This window comes from Simochromis diagramma, unplaced genomic scaffold (assembly GCF_900408965.1).
Source record: "Simochromis diagramma unplaced genomic scaffold, fSimDia1.1 OVJJ01000501.1, whole genome shotgun sequence".
Lineage (NCBI taxonomy): Eukaryota > Metazoa > Chordata > Actinopteri > Cichliformes > Cichlidae > Simochromis > Simochromis diagramma.
In genome coordinates, this window is record NW_024387320.1 from 5,800,963 (window position 1) to 5,823,123 (window position 22,161).

Here is a 22,161-nt window from a genome sequence, read left to right on the forward strand (position 1 = left end):
AATGAAGCCTGAAAGAAGAGAGAAAATGTCCAGTGAAAAGCAATAATATTACGTTTTGTGAGTGTTATAAGAAATTATTTATGACTGGTTTTTCAGCATCTGTAAATTGATAACACAAAAACATAACAATACCCCTTATTAAAGCATGCTTAAGGTCCTAAAATGCTATAGTTTCATTAAACAGTTCAAAGTATCTAATAACCTTAGATTTATCACAATGTGTAGTGATGAATAAATGTTATGTTATTTCAAAATAAAATGCATAATTTGTTAGAACCTTTTTTTAACTTTAGACTACTCATCAAACCTGGAAACAGTTGTACAGTTGTATATAAAACAGTTATAAAACCTCTACAGAACAAAAAAGTAACACATATTCAAGTGTTATATCTCATTCAACATCATGATTCATGTCAGGAAGTTCAACAGTGCTGAGGTCATTTGTAGGAATCCTAACATCCATAAAAGGGGACTTTATTCTATTCATATAGCCAAAACCCTTTAATGTCCATATCAGAGAATGCCCCCTGCCATTGTTCCCACAGTTTTCATCAAATCCCATGTGTGTGAAAAGCTAGAGAGCTTGACTTTGTGCCAAGGGCATATGGCAAACAGAGATTAGACACTTCTGCCCACGTGTGACATTTTTCTAAAATGCCCCATTAGATACCCCTATATATATGTAGGATTTGGGGAACAATGAGCTCAGTAGTAAACAAATTAAATGCCCAACTGCCACACCACTTTTGGACTTATATAATACAGATGAATGACAAAGCTATGCATGAATATCACAATGCCCTGGTACTATATTTCCTCTTACTAATGGCTAATATATTCTGTGTCCCTGGGGTGCTTAGGAACACATCAGGGAGGAAATGGAGAAGCATAATGCAAAGGTTGGACAATGCAGGAAAATTTAATTATTATAATTACCATTAACTCTGGCTGCAACCTGGGGGTTTAACCATTGCAGTCACTACCAAAACTTTTGTCTCCAAAAGCATTATTCTAATTAAAAGTTTTCTTCTTTGACACTTTGCACTCAGTGATTATATGATCTTTAACAAAGACACTTAGCGTAGGTATCTTCTAATTTCTGGAGAGACGACAGTTTAGTCCAAAAAAAGTAAAAAAGTTTATATCGGACTTGATAATCCAAAAAAAAGCATTCAATGTTACATTTATTTAATCATTCGTTCTTACCCGATTGTATCATTAGTAACGCAGTGATAGTTGAACGTTCCAAACATTTGAACCCCCAGAATTCCGTAGAGCAGGAGAAAAAACAGTAGGAATATTGACACACTCCAAATCTGTTCCCCGGATCGCCTGCAATGCAAAATAGTACAGAAAGAGATATCTATGAGATATATTTCACATGTACAAAGACCATATGTAATGGAAACGCTTACGACAGTATTTTACTTCAGAATGTTAGTGATGCGGGAGCGAGGAAGCTCAAAGCGAAAGTAGATCCTGAAGGCCCTTATCATGATAAGCGCGCGAGGGATTCTCAGCATTCCCCATGGAGACATCTGATCTACAAGCTCTGCTATTTCAAAGACCTAAAACAACAATAAATTGATTATTAATAATTCTAATACATACTAATGCATGGCATTATGACAAGCTGCACAAGCACCTGCAGAAAAGTGCAATATATTCAAAAACAAAAAGTTGCAAGACACCTGCAGAACCAGGGACACCCAGATGAAAAATACCATGAATCCATCAAACATACACCAGCGGTCCTTCACATAGGAGTTATCCCCCTGTACGGAGACAGAAACAAAGGAGCAACAGTTAAAAGACCAAAGCCTTAAAAAGCAGGGAATACTAACATAAGTTAATAAATGAGACAAATATAACCAGCATCATTCTTCAAGGCCATATTTTCTTTGAATATATTACATTACAATTACATTCTAGGTTGTTTCATGGATAATCTTTATGGAAAAATTCAAGCATTCCCCTCACCTTGGGAAAGTCTGCTGCAGAAAGCTTTTATTGTGATAGAAAATGTTTGTGTGAGTTCAAAGTAATGGCAATATTCAAGAAATACAGAACGTGAAAATATTGTCCCCATTTTGACAAACTAACCACAAATTTCAAACCTATTTTCAATCATTAAGCCCCTGAGGTGTGAACAAACTGAAATGCCAAGGGGGGCCAGCTAAATGGGTATACTTAATTACCGCTTCCAGACAGAGAGGGAGAGTCTGTTAGGAGCTCTTAGGGGTCTTGCACAGGAAGAAAGACTGCAAATACTAGGGTGTGTTCGGAAACACTTTACAGATAAGGACCATCTTTGATTAAACACACTGCTGACAAGAACAAAAGCATGCAATTACTTTACCACACTAAGAAGATCATGTACTTTGGGCAGTAATTTTCCACAACTAGCTTAAAACTACATATCCACAGTACCATACTTTAAAACAGAAATTACTTAAGACTAAGATGTCATATCTGCATCATTTATAAAAGTTTATTTCAGATCAGATAGGAAAATTGGAAAACACCATCCTGATTTCAAGACAAAGAATGGAATTCGGCTATCAATAATAACTAAATGAAACACTACAAGTAAGAAGCAGAAATGTTTCTCTTCTGCTTGAAGTGCACATTTACGTCCAGAGCTAAAACATTTAAATAAAGATAAAGAAGTATCTGATTTTGCAGAAGAATCCCAAATGTAAGACTGTTAGTATTTTATGTAATTCTGGTAACAATATATGATTAGTCAGGTCAGTCAGATTTCTTTCGGTTCAGTGGCTGACTGACCTTTTTGTCGTCAACTTTCTGTTGTAATATATTTTTTTATTGCTTGCATAAGGGAACATTTCTGCTAAAGCTGCTGAATCTGGTCCTCTGTGGAAAACAAGTTCTTTGGTACCCCTGTAACTGGACTAGCAACAGAGTCTGCCTCTATTGTCTTCAGAAATATAAAGTTTGATGCTGCTGGAGCACAACCAAAATTATTGAAAGAGCATACAATGAGCTTCATCTCACTGCCTTTGAAATGAAGATGGGAACCAGATCTGCAACCGCTCACAGCCAGTGAGTGACTTTCGTGCATCGAGACGGTGATAAAATACCAGTAAGGAGTCAGTCTGCTATCAGTTGTGACTGAATGGGCTCAAGCATGCAAATCAACAAATACTCCAAATCTGTTGCTGTCTGTTGCAAATCTGTTGCCATCTACACAGAAATTCACATATACTTACATTTAGAGTCCATAAGGACCTCTTAGATTTGAAACAGAAATTCAAACATTCCTCCACAAATAGTGACTTAGTTGCTGCAGGATGGCAATTTAACTGCAAAAACTTGATTTTTTTTTACAGAAATATAACCAGAACACAGCCAGTGGGCAACCAGATGAGTTGAGCCCCATACTGCAAAGAGACATGCTGACTCAGACTGATTGCAATGTGCTGGCAATATGTCTAACTTCGAAATTAGACAGCAATTATTTACAAACCTTCACCAATCTGACTGAGAATGATTTAGGTCAGCGACTATTTGAAGACAGGTAGCCTCCCACATAAGAGGCCTCCCACCTCGCAACCGAAAGTGGTCACCCAGGGGTTGAAGGTGTTGCATGCTCAGCCTCTGCGAGACCAGTTGGTCACTGCAGCTACTCACAATCTGTTACCAAATCCAAGAAAATTCAGTGCAGTCACTGAGCAACCACTAGTCACAAGGAGGTCATCTTCATATTTTAGCTATAGTGTGACTATATAACCAGAATGTCCATGGGACAGAAAGAGGGGCTAATCACATGTTATTATACCACATAACTTTCAACCACAGTTCACTGCAAACCTTCAAAAATATCACGATCACAGAGAAACAGAGTGACAGATTTGAAAAATGTACAAATAAAGTCTCATTTGTTGTCACTCCAATCACTTGCATCAAAGTTGTGAATAGTTTTTAAAAAAAATAAAGAAACATTATTAGTCATAATTTACTTGGCAGTAACGGTCTGAGATTAAAAAAACAAACAAACAACACCTGCCATTTTTCTGGGGTTGCTAGTCTTTTACTGCTACTGCTCACTGAATTTCACTGACACTCTACAGTCTCTCGTGGCCATGATGCAGCAGCTACCTTAATGATTCCTCTGATGTGCATCTTGGCGATCATCTCGGCAGTGTAGAGAAACATGAGCAGTGTGTCCAGCGTGAATGTCACATATTGCAGCGGAGGGTAATGCTCGAACGTCTTTGGGGTGTTCATGCACACAGAGATGACACTGATGATGGCACAGGCTCGCAGCAGAGAGTGCACCCACTGATGGAAGGAAACAACAAAGGAAATAATTCCAAAAATGAGCCTTAATATCTTTCTGTATTCTTAATGTTGTCCTTAGCCCAGCCAGACACACGCGTACACTCACTGGTTTATTTATCCAGAAAATGTCAGCACTGTCCGCGAGGGTCTCATCTGGCCCAAAGTCAGTCATGGGCTGGGCCTCGACCCGTGAGCTCTGTTTCCTCTTCAGCATGCTGGGGCTTGCTGTGCTATACAAAGAGTGGATCTGACACAGGGAGGGAGGCAGACCACACAATGACCAAAGATAAACAAGGAACAGGGGAATACTCTGGCTGCATCCAAGTCTGGGCAGTGGCACTACAACTTTTTCAAAACTTTAATCATATCATTATAATATAAGAAATTAATTTAAGACATACTTAAAAAAGTGCAGGTGCAAGGCACTTGGCCTGCCAACAATCACTATACCTCTTAAAAATGTACATAGTTAACCAATGCAGAAATCTAGTGTATTAAATAGTAGTAAATGAGACGTGTATCAGGAGTGGCTTCTGGGTGTTTTTACATGTAGCATCAAAATTTCCTGCAATGTCTAGTCCGAAGAGTAAACTTCCCTGACTTGAATTGCCAGAGCAGATTTTTGGTGATTAAAACTGAATGTGTTGCATTGTTGAATGGCCACCGTGATACACAACGCAGCACACATGGAACACAGAACAAGTGTATTACGTTGGAACAGCTCCAGTAACTTACCATTTGAAAAGATCACGCATGATCTTCCCTGTATCGAACACCAAAGTGCCAGTAAAATATGCTGTACATTGTCCGGAGGTGTGACCAAGTGTTACCTGTGCATGTCAGCATTTGTTTGTATCTTTGTGCGAATGTATGTATGCAGAAAAAAGAAAACTTTACAGGCCATTTTAACCTAAGAACACAAGAAAAAATGACACTCTGAATGGAGACAAAGCGCACATACCAAAGGGAAAAGTAAAGCTGAAATTGCTCCAGCACTGCACATAACATGCGATCAGGCATACCCTGTAAATAACACACAACAGTTAGTCAACATTATGGCTTATATGGTATACAGTACACTACCCACATCTACAGTACGCTCATAAAGACAGGAATGCCCACCACGTCTGACATCAAGGCATATATGCGACACACTCTGTGAGTGAGTGAGTGAGTGAGTGAGGTGTTGTGGAAAAAGAAGATGGGGTGGAAGAGGACCACGGGGACTCACTGTGAGGCTCCTCATTGGTGCGTTCATCCCCAGGTCACAGAGGGGTGGAGAAACCAACCAGAGAGACAGACTAGAGATGCAAAAAGGAGATTGTCCTAAAGGCCTTGAGGTCCTGCGGCAGCAATCAGTGAACGGTAGCAATCATAAGAGCAGTAAAAAGGGATAAGAAAACATTTTTATGTCATATTCAGCACATATTTTAAAAACACAATGTCAATTTTAGAGTAAGTCAGTTAAGCTGACTGAACAGAGATGAAAAGCAAAAGCATGTCTTGCACTTGTGTGTGTGTGTGCGCGCACACACACATATGTGTGCATGTAAAACATCTAACAGCATATGCAAATGCAACAACAGCTGCTGCCCCAATGACTTGATTACATTACATTTTGACTTGACCTTTGCTGACTGACATATGATGCAAAAAATATGTAAATATACTTTGATGATTAAATAAAAATTGTAAAAAATCTCCTCTTTGAAACAGAACTCTAAGTTAGGATTGGAACGAAGGCAGAACAATGTAACGGTATCACATCCTTGTTTCCTTTTTATGCCCCCACCAAAAAAAGAAACTGTCCATCCATGCTACAAACCCCATGTAGTTAGAAGCAATTTCCCAGTGTAATTGCTACACTTAACATATGCAGATGGAGACGTGAGGAAGAGTGAAAACAAAATTACAGGGTCTAAGTGCTATTATGTGGGAGTATAGGTGGCATAGACTGCAATTACTTTCCCATTTGGAGAAAGGACATGTTCCTCACAGGAAAAAATGTGATCTCTGGGCACATTAATTGTAACTGTGAGTATTTGTTTGAGTATGCAAACTTTCTTTGTTGAACTTCTATTTTTGAGTGCATTTTGAGAGCAGCATCTTCTTTCAAGACACAAGAAATACTTTTGTAGATGTGGGCATGCAGCTCATTTGTTCAATTCTTTATCTCTTAACCATAACCTACAATGATACTCAGGTATTCATAGCTGCTCTAGCACAAATCCCCTGTATGGTTGCTTATGAAAAAGTTTTTTTTAAGTTAGTGGTACTTTTCATATAGTGTCTAAGGATGAGAGCATAATAACACCGCAATAGCATTAACCTCTACTTTCATTTCCAGAGATAAGTTTTGTGTAGCATTTCATTTGAACATTTCAATTTTAATCAAATATCCAAAAGAATCACACAGACAAATTTACACTTTTTTGCCCGTGTACACAACCACAGTGGACTTTAAATCAAACAATCCAGACATGATTGAAGTACAGACTTTCAGCTTTAATTCAAGATGTTTAGCAAAATAAATGCCTTAACTGTTCAGGAATTACAGACCTTTTTATACATACAATAACCCCACATTGTCAGAAGCTCTAAAGTGACTGGACAATTGACTGACAAACTGTCAATTGTCCTCAAAACAGCCTCAAAACTGTATTACGATGGTTCAAAAAAATTTGCAATCACAAAATTTCTGATGATACAGGGGAAAAAAAACATGCAGAACAGTGTTTTATTGGCATTTGCAGCTTGGAGGAAGCTGCATTTATAAGTGTAAGTAAATGAAGGCCATTTCCCATCCTTGTTTTCAAATGAGCCACTGTTATTTTTTTACACCCTTCCTAATATGAAGTGTCAATTTTATGGAACAAGGTGTGAGCAGCAGAAGCATGATAGTGCAATAGTGACACACCATAAGCCAAATGTAAGCACAGAAGTATATTAGGCAGTGTTTTCCCCAGAAATTGTAAAAAAAATAACTGCTTATGACTTTAGTTTAACAATAACTAAAGTAAGCCACCTAACTCTTCAGTAGCTGCACAATATTGTCACACAAAACTAAAAAATATTTTCTGCCTGGGTTGTTGTAGTTTGCCATGGATCTTGAAAAGCCATGCTTTTCCACGGTTTCTGAGTTCCATCCCGTTTGCTCTTCCTGTCATATGAAGTGCAGCTAGCTAATTTTTGCAGCAATGACAGGTAGAGTTTCTTGTTTATATTGGGTCGCACATCACCAGCTGTTAGTACCTTCTTCTTTGTTGCCTAGTTGTAATCAATAGTGCGTTTTCGCCTTAAGCCGTGTCTGGAACAATTTTCTTGCATATTTTGCAAAGCAATGTGGTTTTTTTTGGAGGTTGCCGAAGTAGCTCCATATTTACATACTAAATCATTACCAGAGGTTGACACTTGGCTCTTGCTCTCAGACATGCCTGGCTCTGTCTCGTTGTTGTGCACACTAGGGAATGTAAATGCAGTGATATCACTATATAGCGTTTTTATGTCCTGTAAAAAATTATACCGGTATTATTGATGACAAGACAACATAGACTACAATCAAGAGACACCTTCATTGAAGTAAAAATAAAGTGGGACTGGGCCACTAGTGTTTATTAATATTGTGACTGCTGACAGCAGTAGTAGGGTGAATTGTGAAGTGTACAGGGCTTTACTCTGAGCTCAGATTCACAGGGTTGAGCTTTTTAACCACCTCTAGTTAAAAAGCTCAACTTATCCATTTAAGCTTCCCATTGCAAATGGATAAAAGCATACTGCAGAAAGCAAACTATGAGTGTCACAAGGGAAAGAACTGGGATATTCATTAATTACCAAGTCAGTTACCTGTGTTCAGTCCTACAGAGCATATTTTTCACTTACTGATTGGCAAAACTAAACGTAGAGAGACCTACAAACAAGCAGCAAATGAAAGCAGCTGCAACAGCCTTAGTAGAGCATCTTAACAGAGGGAATGCAGCAGTTGGTGTTGTCCATGGATTCTAGATTTCAGACATTCATTAACTGAACAGGATTTTCATCCAAGTATTAAAAACAGCCCTGATATTTAAAATGATGTTAGTTTGTCCAATTAATTTTGGGCCTCTCAAATAGGGGCATTTGTTTAAAACTGGCTGTAGTTCCCTAATGCAGTACTTTTGTGAAGTACCTCTTGAATTAAAGCTGAAAGTCACCTCAATCAAATCTTGATTATTGATTTTAAATCCACTTGGTGTAAAGAGGCAAAATTTAAAAAAAAAAAAGTGTTACTATACAAAAAATATACAGACCTAACTGTATACCAAATGCATAAAATGAGCTAAAAGGCAGACTTTAAAAATACATTTTATGAAGGAGTTTAACAGTATTTAAACCTTTCATTTACTCACTGCATCAGTTTGTATTTTTTTTCTATTTCACAAAGCTCCCACAAGGGCAGCGATTACAGCCTTGATTAAATTAAATTAATGCTATACCTTCAAATGAATTTCCCAAACAGTTCCAAGCTAAGATTCTCACTACTTTGTCTTGCATACAAAGCCAAAGTGATCAGAAAAGCAAATTCAAAGGAATGCTGACAATTTAGGTCAAACCTTCACAACTATTCAGTGGTAGGCCAGTAGTGTGGGTATATTTAAAATGAGGCTGACAAAAGCTCAAAGTGGTGACAATGAAAAGTAAAGTGGTAAGCCATTACAGTAAAAACAAAGACCTAAAAGACACTCCAGTGCTTGACACATATGAAACAGCTGGCTCTGCAGGATGATAAATGTGTAACTACTACTATGAGTGACCCACTTCACATTTCAAACTCGCATTCATCTTATTCAGAAATAGTGTATGCTGATACAGACGTTAAATGTTGTGATTTTTGATGATGTAAACATTAAAAAAAAAAAATCACATAGGACTTAGTATGTCACCTAATGACTGATTGTATTCAAATGCATTCCAAAGGGCTGCACAGATTAGCATTAGTAGCAGCCAACAGTTGTGTGACGTTGGGCTTTTTTGCAAATAAACTGACATTTTCCGATTTCAGTAGCTGGTGTTTATCTGCTTTGCCAGATCAAATCAATGGATAGATGTTGCAAGATAGTGCCGTGAAAACTGAACATTTACAGGGATTACAGGGATTACAGCAAAATGAAAATGAACAAATTTATATTGGCCCAGTTGTTTAAACTAGTGGATCCCCAGGATGCCAATGTTCATATAATGTTTGTAGCATTTCTCCTTCGTTTTAAGGTTTCTTCTTGAAAGCATAACTGCACAAACTATGATGAGGTGCTTATATAACCTTGAAAATGTTCTAATTAATCGATGTAAGAGAACGAACACCTGGATCAGGTTTCCTGATTGGGAACCACGAGGGGCTCACGAGCAACTGTGAAATCCTAAAACCATTTCAGGAAAGCCACTGACAGGCTGCAGCATATGACCGATCCCACGTCGTGTAAAATGGTTGTTAAACCGCTGGATATCCATACTGTGACTGAAAGCTGAATGAATGACGTCGGAAGAGCAAAGGTTACTATGGAAACGAATATGAGCAGCTGCTATAGGCGCAAAAACAAGCTAAATACAACAATATACATGAATATGTTCAAGCATAGGGCCTACATGAAGCTATATAATACGTAACAACCTGACCACGTGACAGTGTAGCAAATACACTGCAATGTTTCACGAGGGCCTACTCCGGAGGATGAGATTTTCCTCACTTCCTGGAGGACCAGTAAGCTAGCGCGCGGCTGCACCTAGCCTCAGACGCATCCTAAAAACGCAACTGCTGAAAGTGACTCGCGACGGGTGGAGAAGCAGAGAAAAGAAACACGTTGAATCACTTACGAGAGGAGGGTTTCTTTTATCTGCCGCGTCCAGCGTTGTCCATGACATCAGCTGTTTTCCGGCTGTGTTGGGATCGTATGGAGAACGCGGGAGCGCGCAGGTAGCAATCACATCAACAGCACTAGTGCGTGCTGCGGAGGCGCGCAGCCGTTTCCGTGGTAACAGTTTAAGCTCGCCATGCTGCTCTATCACATCATACAAGTATATTTATTTGCATTAATGGTAATCGCTTGATACGCAGTTAATTTGAACAGACTATATTATTATTATTACTATTATTATTATTGTTGTTGTTGTTGTTGTGAATAGTTGGCAAAGCTTGTCTATGAGAGATTTGCTCAAAGACGGTAAAAAATGCAGAGACAGTTGTCTGAAGATAGGTCTGTCCTAACAATTAATTAAATTTAATGTGCATTTTACATTTAACAATGGATAACTATCACAATGTACATTTCAAATTCCTTTAATTTTAAATATGTTTATATTGTCTATTCTGTAAAATAGTCAGATGTCTATTCTTATTAATGTACAGAATTCACCTGCTTGCTGCTACTACTGCACATTCACCCAATGTATATACTATATATATATATATAATGTTCTTCCTCCTGAAAGAATACAACCATTGGATGTGTGTTAAATCACAACTGTGCTCTTCATGTTATAGAAAGTAAAAGACAAAAGTGGAAAACTTGGATTTCTTACTAAATTTCTGTAATATATCAAGTGACCTGCCTTCACCTGATTTGATATTGCATGGCTGGGTATATTGTCCAAACGTGGGTGTAGTTTCAGTCGTAGTAAATTCAGTAACTGAGGTGCAAATTGGTTTTAACCAAAATATCTTTTTGCCATTTAGTTGCTTGAAATCACCCAGAGGTGCTGCAGTATCTTGTAGAACCGGTTGATTATTTGCCATTGATGTGCATTGTTGTTAAATATAATCTTCTGAATTGCTCTAGTAGGGAAATTTAGCCTGCTAATCACTTCATTCTATTTCAGTATTTTAATGAGCCATGATAGTGTGATATTGACCTGAACCCCATCTGAGCAACCAATATATCTATCATGCGCTACATTTTGTTTTGGCATTGTATGAGCCATATTTAGTGGGGCATCTGGATTACATGCAGAGATTCAGGTGTCTTGTTGAGCCACTTAAAACTGACCTATGACTCATTCAAAGGATAAACCAATGTTGTGTCTACGCATAATTTAACAGCATAACGGACAAATAACCCATTTTATGGGTTATTTGTATTTTTAGGCACTTTTTATTAGCAACCTGTCATAAAACACATAAGTCATTCCAATTTATTTAGTCAAATCTGCTAAAAATGTCAACGATAACAGTTCAACAGGCATAATATAGCATTTTTGCACAAACAAGACGAATTCCAAAGAGCTGTTAGCCCAACATGTCAGTCCTAAAAACTATGTGCAGTAGTTCAACAGTATCTTAAGTGATATCCTTAAGAAATGGGGAAAAAATCCAGCAAAGACACAAGACATGAGAAATCCATCTGACTCTTGAGTTGACCCATCTACTCTTTATTGATGAAATGGTCTCTGTGGAAGGACGGAAAATAATTAGCAACAGGTCTTATGGAGGGTTGAATTCAAATTAAAAAGTTTGGATCAAAATTGTTGTCAATATGTATGATGGAGGTTCAACAGTGTAAATCTGTAAAACACAGTGGTTTTATTATGGTTTGTGAGTGCATTTGCTGTGAGTCAGTGGTGTTAACATTGAACTGAATTATGAATGCAGAAAACTGTGGTCAGATTTTTATCCACCATACAGTATCATCTGGAAAGAGTCTGATTGACAAGGGCTTTATTTTTCAGTATGGCAATGATCACAAACTCCATGCCAATGTAGCAAAAGCATACCTGGATAGAAAAAACACATTGTGGAACACTATGAGTATGGATTAGCCTCCCCAGAGTCTGAAACTCAACATTATTGAAGCAGTGTGGGATCATCTTGACAGAAAACAGAACAAAAGGCAGCCAACATCCACAGGAGAGCTTCAAGAAGCCTGGAGAACTATTCCTGAAGACTATTACAAGAAAGCTTGTCTAAGAAAGTTCAGGCTATGTTGAAGAATAAAGATAGTCATACCAAATATTGACTTTGCAGCTCGTTAGAACTGTATAAATTCTGTTTGTGCTTTATGTACTGTATTTCCATTTGTGTTTACATATGTTTCAATAAATCACTGCACCTATATCCAGTGTTCCTCATGGGAGGTGGCTCAAAACTGTTATGCAGTACCCTAAGTACTTCTCTGTTATGCTACTTTCTGTTTCTATTCTACTGTTATTTTGTACAAAACATTGAATATCGTGCACTATACCATTTATTTAAAGCCTTAATTCCCTGTTATTTTGGAGGTAAATAACATTATTATAGATAAAGCTACCACGCAATAAAAAAATTGGAACCATGCTAACAATTCACCATATACTGAAATATACCTGTTTGCCAGAGCAGAGGTTTGCTTTGCTTTCAAATAATTATTCTTATCATCATTATTTAATATTATCCCTGCTAAGTCAACTCACTATAGCCATGATTTACTCTTATTTCTTGTATTTGTGCAAACATCAGAAATGTGGCTCACACTTAGTCAATATTCAACCAGCTGCTCCTTTTCTCCTCCACTTCCTTCAACCTAAAGGACCATGATGCTAGAGGACAAGCTGTGCAGCTACTGACAAAGATCACAGCATTTTGTGTGTGTTCATATATATGTGTTTTTGTGTTTGCCACAAAAGACTTATTGGTTTTGTGAACTACTGATTTGAATTCGTAATGTGGGAATAAGAGCAAGACATTCATCTTCAAGCAGTTTCTCTGAATAATTCCTCGGCTTCTTTTATGACAAATGGATACACTCTAAATGTTGGGGCGGGGGCTTGCCTCCTTTGACTCTGGATCTTATTTATTATTAAAACACCAGAAGAAAACTTAGAAATAAAAACACTGCAACGTAGAGAGATCATCTGGAAAAGGAAAGGGGAAAGATTGAAACAAAAAAAAAAAATTAGAGAAGCCGTCTGCTTCTAATTACTTCTCAAACTGGTGACTTAGCTTTTCATCTTGGCAGGTTTCCCTACTTTAGCTCCTGCCCAGGACTGTGTCTGAGAGTCAAGACTAATCAAAGGCACTTGTATGTGGAGGACTGTTGGCCTCTGAAGGAACCGAGCCAGTTCAGGCCAGCCTGCTGCGTTTTCTCTCCTTTACTCCTTTTCTTTTCTTTTCCCTCTCCCTCTCCCTTCTCTTCCTGTCTGTTTCAGGAGTGAAGGATTGGGGCATTCCTTCAAGCCACTTTACTTCAGCTTTCTGTGGGATTTAAACATGCACACTGAGGTTTTGGTACAGTCCATGTTAGTGCCGTTCTTTCTGATCCTTCTCTCTTTCATTGAGGACTCTTTGTTGCAGTCGGTGAGGTGAGTTTCCACACAGCTTTGGGGTTTTTTTTTTTGTTGTTTTTCTTGTTTATTTTAGGATAGTTTGGAGAGCAAGAAGGAAAAGGGAGGTGCAGACTTGCTGACAAAGGCGACACTTAAAGAGTGCAATGTGGGAAAGTTTAGGAAAGTCTATTCCTATAGTTTACTCTTATAGTTTTATTCTTTCCTGTGCAGTTTTCTTTATGCCACTTTACTTGCCATCATAATGCTGCGTGTGTCTCGGATTCTGTCGTCTAACATTGGATGCAAACTTTTTTTCTGTTTTGTTTTACTTTCTTTTTGCACAGTTCAGCTTTACATTCTTTTGCAGTTGAGCTTATTGTGAGGGAAAAAAAATCTCCAGTTTAAAAGGATTTGCTGTGGGATCAGTTTATAGCAACAAGCAAAATCAAAATAAGGAGGAAAAGCCAGAAACAGAAAAGGGTAATTGCAATGAATATTATTTTGTATCAGAGCTTTTACTTGTTTTTGCCGAAACAACGAACATTCAAGTTTAAACCTCAAATACAAACTGTAAATGGAAACAAAAGTACATCAAGTCCGTCACTGAAACTGGATACAGTAACGAATATAAGACTCATTTCTGTTTACTTTGCTACTCTAAAGTCGAGCCCTGGTTAGCAGAACTGTAAATATTTAACGATGACATAAAGTTGTGGGTGTTTACTCTTTAGCAGGTGCACCGTGCCTCTGTAGTGATTACATTGCATATGTAGTGTACAGGGGATATTTATTGAACAGCTGCAGCTAACCCACACATGCATTACAGAAAGTAACAGCTACTGGGAATCTAGGTAGTTGCAATATTTTCTTCAGTTTTTCCAATGTACATTTGAATAATTTGTGTTTTATTTGTTTGCCAGTTATGTCATCATATTGACCTAGCAGTGTTAAAAAAAAGTGTAAAAATGCTAAGCAACAAAGTTATAACCTCAATTCTGTAAGCACAGCCAAGGAGTGCTATGCAATATCCATATTATGCTCAGCCCACACAATATCCTTAGAGCACATGGATTAAGGTTGTAGAGCTCCACCTGTAGTCATAAAACTATGGTAACGCTATATCAGCTTTATTTTTTAATCGGCACCTTTCTCTCTAAAAGGCCTTTAAGAGGAGCCCCTGTGGAACAACAAGTCACATGATGCCCATGGGGCTCATAGGCTTTTTTTTTTCCATACTCGATGATGCAAAAAATGTTTCCTAATATGACTCAAATGTAATAAAACTAAGCCATGGGACTGAAAACACATCTTTGAAGATAGTCTAGAAATGGGAAATGGACTGAGTACTCACTTCTCAGATATTTTGTGCTATTATTGAAAGCTTTAAAAGTTTAAAAAGCTAAACAGTGTAGTGCAATGTACTACCAACCTTTTTAAAAAAAAACAAAACAAAAATATGAATCAGCTGCTGCTGCTTAGAGAGAAGCTACATCTCATGAATTATCTATGGCGGTCGTGGCTCAAGAGTTGGGAGGTCGCCTTGTAATCGGAAGGTTGCCAGTTCGAGCCCCGTTGTGTCCTTGGGCACTTCTACTTCACTTCAGCTTCACCCGTTGCCTACTGGTGGTGGTCAGAGGGCCCGGTGGTGCCAGTGTCCTCGCCTCTGTCAGTGCGCCCCAGGGTGGCTGTGGCTACAGTGTAGCATGCCATCACGAGGGTGGATGACTGGATGTGTAAAGCACTTTGGGGTCCTTAAGGACTAGTAAAGCGCTATACAAATACAGGCCATTTACTATTTGACAGACAGGACATAGTATGTGAGATTTGGTGATGTACATTCCTGTTCACCCTTTGTATGAGCCCTGATCATGCTATCTACAGAAATACTGAGATGATTCGGCAATGGTTGGCTGTATTAGTACAGAGGTGATTTTTTTTATTATCTATTATCTTTTATTTTTTTTTAAGTGGTGTGGGGGAAAATGTATGCTTCAGAATGTGAATAAGATATAAGATAATAAGATATGGTGATTGACTTCAGAAGGAGGAGGATGGCTACAGACCTGTATTCATATAAAGGAGCAGTACAAGTTGTGAACAGGCTGAATAGGAAGATCAACGCTGAGGATTCATACAAGAAGAAACAGGCTCTATTTACTATTTACTTTCAGTGTTTGCAGCTAAATGATTTTCTATCACTAAGTTGTAGTAAGTGCAGTTTACCTTGCTGTGGTCTGCTGGAGAAGCACCATGAAAGCAGGTGACACCAACAGACTGAATAAAGTGTTTTTGAAGACTGTGTCTGTGATTAGCTGCAAACTGGACACCTCTGACACAGTGGTGGAGAGGAAGTCTCTGAACAAACTGTTATCTATGATGGACAATCCTGAGTTGGGAGCATAAAATTGTTTGAAATTTCTTGGTATGCTGAAGCATTAAGCATTCCTTTCACTGGAATTAAGGAGCTGAGCCCAACTTCTGAAAAACACTCCAACACCATAATCCCCCCCCCACCACCACCAAACTTCACCCTTGGCTTAGTGCAGTTAGACAAGTACAGTTCTCCTGGAAACTGCCAAACCCAGAATCATCCAGTGGATTGCCAGATGGAGAAGTGTGAGTCATCGCTCTAGAAAACACGGTTGTAGAGTCCAGTTGTGGCGTGCTTTCCACCACTAGTTTGGGCACTTTGCATTGTGCTTGGTGATGTAAGGCTTGGCTGCAGCTGCTCAGCCATGGAAACCTTGGCATCCCCTGATAGTGCACTGTGAGTTTACATGGCCTACTGCTTTGTGGGTGAATAGCTGTCGCTTCCACTTTGTTATAATACCACTAACTGTGGAATATTTAGTAGTGGGGAAATTTCACAACTCAACTAGTTGCACAGATGGCATCAGTACCACTCTGAAATTCACTGAGCTCCTGAGAGTGACGCATTCTTTCACAAATGTTTGTAGAAGCAATTCTCATACTTAGGTACTTGATTTTATACACCTGTGGCCATGAAAGTGATTGAAACACCAAAATCCAATGATGTGGATGGGTGAGTGAATACTTTTGGCAAGGTTTTGGTGCTCAGAGCAATTTGCCCAATTTCTTTGAAGAAGTGGTAAGAAGTGATGGCCAGTCCAATGTCTTTCTTCAGTCAGTTAATTAAAACTGTACATTTTGCAGTTTTTATTTTCTTGGATAGCCAAGAAAGTTACTACTGTCCCCTGGAGACATAGTAACAAGGAGAAAAAAAAAAACAGTTAAACAAAACCCAAGTTAAAACCAAGGAAAGTCCAAAATTCTAATGTGGAGCAAGTTAGACTCTCTTCACCAAGCATTAATTTTATGAATTGGAATGTTATTTTACTATTTTGTGGAATTCTGGTTGTATTCTTGGGAGGTACTCTACAGAACAAAAGCCAGGCATTAACCAGATCTATCACTGATCAGCTGAACTGGACAGAGTAACACAATCCAAAAAGGTCATTTGAATGTCATGCTGCCGTAAAATAAATAAAAAAATGAATAAATGTAATCAGATACATTTCAGTTCTTTGCATCGTGTGGCTGAGCTCTGTGATCAGGCTTAAAAGGGCCATTACTGATTAAAGTCTGTGTGAAATGGGGCTTGTATAACCTCCCTGTGACACTCAGGACAATCACATTCTGTATTTAATTTTAATAGGAGGGTCAAGAACACTTGAGCTGTTGATTTTTGGAAATGTGTTCAGTTTTCAAACGCGGACATCTGGCCAATATCAAGAGAGGGCAGGGATTTAAAAAAGAATGCCAGACGGCATCCAAATGAAACAAATCTCACTCAGAAACACTTTAGGGTAAAACTCAGAAAACAGCTCCTAGAGTGTGTTAAATGAAAAGTGCATTTGTGTCTGTACGATTGGGTTTATTTGAATTTATTAGCTGTGCATGTGGTCATGTGTGTGTTTCCAAGGCGTTTGTTATTACTTGATAAAGACTCAAATATATGGGCTGTGTGTTACATTCTTCCCACTTTTGTTTTCTTAGACTTCTTTCTTCCAAGCCATTGCACCGAAAGCTACACGTGTTAAGTCCTACCGCACATACCAAATATCTTGAATAGGTCTCTTTATATGTTTAAAGAGAGACGCTGATGCATGACTGAGGAAATATGTCTTTTCGATTTGGATTTGCAACAAAAACAGGTGTGAACACACTTAAACTTTAACCTCATAATAAAAGTTGTGGAAAATCTGATCTTTCTTTTTCCCAGCCAGGTGGGTGGTGTTTGCAAGCTGTCCACAGAGTCATCCTTGCGCCGCTGCCGGACGCCTGATGGTAAGATCTGCAGCGGAAGGGGAAAATGTAACTGCGGCATTTGCATCTGTGAGGCCATAGAACCCGGGAAGTTCTTCGGTCCGCGCTGCGAGTGCCACGACTGGGTCTGTGCTACATATAATGGGAAAACCTGCAACGGTGCGTATGATCCTGTCCTCATTCCTAAGGTCTCAAATGTTGCTATTTTGCCAAAACTACTGGCATCTCAGAGACAGGCACAGGCACAGCATCTCTTTTGGCACATGTTTCAGTGCACTATTTGATACAGCAATAGTGAAACTTGTCTCAGTTACTTGTCACTATTAGACACTTAGATGGGAAGATTTGGAGTCACATTTTAATGCACACTACATTTACTGATACCTAACACAGTTATATGGGTTTCTATAACAGTAAAAAGTCTGTTGTTGTTTTTTTTCACATGATCTGAATTCTAGGGACATGCTGCACATATTTTACCTCTTAGATATGGTTGTTAGTGATGGTTCAGTAAGCGATGCAACAGAACTCTTCACTGTGGGCTTACATCAGAGGAGTTTGGCAAATAAACTGTGCACCTGAAGTGCAGTGTTTGCTCCAGCCAGGTGCAGGAAGAATGGAAACCGTAATCATCAAAATGTCTTTCATATTATTTTTTTGGCTTTAATAGGCATTAATATTCATTTGATATGAATTTTGTAATTCAGACTTGGAATGTTTTAGGGTATTTTTGTTTCACCCGTATTTCAGAGTCAGAAGGGTGCAATATTGTGTAATTGACAGCCCACATTGTCTTGGCAGTACTTCAAAGGGTTTCACTGGTAATAGGCAGCTGGTTGGTTCTCAAATGTTACCAAGGCATTAGCTTTTGTTGGAAGGAACGGCTTTGAACTTACCCTGCTGCTTGAAATTTTATAAGTTCACAGAAAGAACACTTAGAGTGCACCTGTCTTTTACTAATACAGGCAACAACAACTGTGAATTAAATATATGCAATAATAGATTATATCCTATTTGGGGCATTGTTTTGGATTCATTGGCTGGAACAGTGTTTTGTTTCATTCTAACTGCTCAGAGCAGTTGTTTTGTAGTAGACCCATGTTGTGCTTAAAGTTTGTTGTGCTCTGTCCAAATGTATTACGTTAGGTTTATAATATCTAGCTGATTTGATTCTCACAATGTTAAACTATATCACAGGGCTATTGTACTGGCCTACATTAGCTGTGAACAAACTTGCAAAATAAACAGGCAAACATTTTAGACAATATGTTCACGTAAACTCAATTTGCAATCTGTTACCAAGGCTTAACATGCATTTATCATATGTGGTACTTTGGAGGGTATGAGAAATGCTGGCTCCTCAATGGCAATGGAGGGAAAAACAGTTCTCATCTTTTTTTGTGCATTGTCCTCTTTGGCCACTGTTCTATGAATGTCAAGGTTTAATGGAGATATGTGTGCACGCAGACCAGTTCTAAAGAAGATATATATCCGTGTGTGTGGGTGTGCTTGCGTGTGAGGGGAAGAGTGATTTATTTGTGTAGACAAATTGGCTGCTGTGAGGAGCTCATTATGGTTCAGCAGTCTGGAGCAAGGCCCTGCTTCAGTCTGATAATGGGGTTTCACTCACTAGTACACAGACTGCCAATGGAACCTAAATGCATCAAGAGAAGGATGGACTTTCACACCGGGACAGACAGACAGACACACACACACACACACACACACACACACACACACACACACACACACACACACACACACACACACACACGCACGCACATCCATCATCAGGCTCAGTCTCATATTGTAACACACACACAGCTAGCCATACGCTCACAAAATCATTTGCCCATGGAGCAGGTCATAGAAAACACATTTAAAGCACACTGAGAAGAAGATTTGCCCCCAAAGCACCCACCTAACCTCTCTACCCACAATGCCACATGCAGCATGGGCCTGTCGTCAAAGACTGGTCCCCAAGTTCCATCTGCAGCCTTATCTGCCTTTCACAACCACCCATTGATAAGATCCAAATAGATTTTTCTCCAAAGGGATAAAGTGTATCCTCTTTTTCTTTTCCAAAACCATAAGCTTTGCTGGCACCTAGATGTTATTTTAGCTTGGACCTGGTTCAATTTCTCTCAGTAATAGCAACAAGTCAAGCTGGATGGTGGTTATGGGGATACAGTTAGGCATGATAGTGATATATTTAAATTCTTGGTTGAAATATTGTACACTGATTTGTTATGACATGCCTAGGAGTTATAATATCATGTTCATTTTTTGGAGCCTCACATGGAAAATATTATGTTTTCAACACAGTTTTAAAATGAGATCCCTTTTTGGGTTGCTTTTCATAACCTTTGTTGTATTAGTTTCTTTTGATTGACATATAAGCCAACTTAGCATGAAGATTTAGATTTAAATATAATATGCCTGTCTGTGTAGCCTATTCGTAATATACCCGGAAGTGTCAAAGTTATTTTCACCCAGTGCGTACTGATGTTATAAAATGTCCAAGATCATTTTACACAGAGAGCAATTAAATCATTGCTCTCTATTTATACTTTATTGTCAGTATGAAAGTGTAATTATTGTCTTAATTGTCTTAATTATGTCTTGGTCCTGAGTTTTCAAACCCAGGGTTTTGAGTTTAGGTTTTCTTTTTTATTTATTTTGGGGGTTTTGTGGAGTCTTACTTTATATTCTTTGACTTATGCGTCATTGTTCTTATACTTTTAGTTTGGATTCATGGTTGAGATTTGTGCTTCTTACTTTTGAAGCCTAGTTTCTGTTAGTGTGTACTGATTATTGTAGCCGTACCACTGTCTCTTCGCCAGCGGCTACCCCACCATTAGTCACTTAAAGTCGCCGAATGCTATTGGCTTCCTGTGACGTCTGCTCACCACATTACTATGAATCACTTCCATTGTGGATGGAACTTAAGTTTAGCTTTTTTACTTCCTGTTTTAATTTCTTAGTCATTGTCTCCCATGTCTTGCTCGACGTTTACCTCCTCCTTTTATGTTTATTCCTTAATTGTGTTCAACTATATCTAGTTACCTGTTACCACTTCCCCGATTGGCCTCATGTGCGTAAATGTGCATCTTTTTGTCTCCCTGCATGCTACCTGCCTCTTGTTATAGTCAATTTGTCAGCTCTCCATGGACTTTTCTGGATTTTTGCTGCAGCCTTTCACTGACAACATGTTTTTTCTTTCTTTGTATATATAAAAAGATGTACAAATGTCTTATCAGTTTCAAAATTGCTTCAAAATCATACGTGTGAAACCGGCTTCTTCCATGACAGGATTATATTGTGTGCTAGATTTTTATTTTTATTTTATTACAGCATGCTTTAAATAAGCCAAATTTCATGATATGCCATGTCACTTAAACCAGGGAAGAAAATTAGCTGTCCTGTTGCGTATTACTATTGTATACAAAATATTATCATATATATAACTGTCATACATTCTACCAAAATATAAAAGGCGTTTTTTAACAGACAAAAAAAATAAATCTGATAACACTGGAGCTTTTGCTGAATAACAGTTGAATTTGTAGCTAGAAGTCCAATAAAACATTGATGCTGTCATGTGTTTTTCCTCCCACAGACATCCCATCCTATTTTATAGTAGAGCAAGGACGATGATCTGGAATAACATCTGTTCACCAACTGTTCAAAAACGTGTTATTTCACTCAGCTGTTTGTTTTTCAACTGTGCTTAAATTTTCCTGCTCTGACTCCATGTCCTCATTTTAAAATAAGCTGCAGTACATGAAAACATGACCTTTGATAAGTTCCAAAAGTGCTAACTCTGATTTGTCTGGTCCAAGCGTTTATGTTTATTCTCAGGTTATGTAATAACACTCTTGTTATAAGAAACAAAGGTCAACGTGGCAAAGCTTCCATAATCTTTTTCACATGCTTTTGTCTTTTTCTCCTCTGTTGATGACTCATTTGAAAACTTTGTGTCCCTAGCTTTCTGGCACGGGCTCTCACGCTTGCTTTCCATGTCTGTGCTGATCTGAGAAGGGGAGGCATAAGTTGAATGTTGGATCTGATTTCAACATTAAGTCTTTTAAACATAGTGCTTTTGATAATAGTTTGTAGTCTGCACAGGGGCGTTCTTCCAATAGGACATGCCTAAAACACCCCATGTGTCCCTTTTGATGCGGAAAATATTGGTTCTACACTGAGCATGTCCTAAATGACTAAGGCTACGTTCACACTGCAGGTCTTAATGATTTTTTAATCAAATCTGATTTTTTTTGTCTGGTTGTTCACACTACAAATAAA

General features: G+C 38.4%; 2 protein-coding genes across 6 annotated transcripts in view; one reads left to right on the forward strand and one right to left on the reverse strand.

Annotated features, from left to right (window-relative positions):
• nalcn (sodium leak channel, non-selective) overlaps positions 1-10,298 on the reverse strand; it is a 65,551-nt gene extending 55,253 nt beyond the window's left edge. The window contains exons 1-9 of one of the 5 annotated variants that reach the window (XM_040005485.1): positions 10,150-10,298; positions 5,534-5,603; positions 5,264-5,325; positions 4,409-4,549; positions 4,120-4,302; positions 1,981-2,004; positions 1,692-1,775; positions 1,429-1,568; positions 1,207-1,332 (exon numbers count right to left, since the gene is read on the reverse strand). In XM_040005485.1, coding sequence (XP_039861419.1) covers positions 1,207-1,332; positions 1,429-1,568; positions 1,692-1,775; positions 1,981-2,004; positions 4,120-4,302; positions 4,409-4,549; positions 5,264-5,305 — 740 coding nt within the window. In that variant the 5' untranslated portion in view covers positions 5,306-5,325; positions 5,534-5,603; positions 10,150-10,298. Of the gene's footprint in view, positions 1-1,206; positions 1,333-1,428; positions 1,569-1,691; positions 1,776-1,980; positions 2,005-4,119; positions 4,303-4,408; positions 4,550-5,263; positions 5,326-5,533; positions 5,646-10,149 lie in introns of all 5 variants that reach the window. The other 4 variants (XM_040005484.1, XM_040005487.1, XM_040005486.1 and 1 more) reach the window with 4 other exon arrangements.
• Positions 10,299-13,245: 2,947 nt separating this feature from the next.
• The window catches only part of itgbl1 (integrin, beta-like 1), a 29,840-nt gene continuing 20,924 nt past the window's right edge, over positions 13,246-22,161 (forward strand). The window contains exons 1-2 of the mRNA XM_040005390.1: positions 13,246-13,605; positions 17,813-18,015. Of these exons, the coding sequence (XP_039861324.1) occupies positions 13,514-13,605; positions 17,813-18,015 (295 nt within the window). The 5' untranslated portion in view covers positions 13,246-13,513. The remainder of the gene's footprint in view (positions 13,606-17,812; positions 18,016-22,161) is intronic.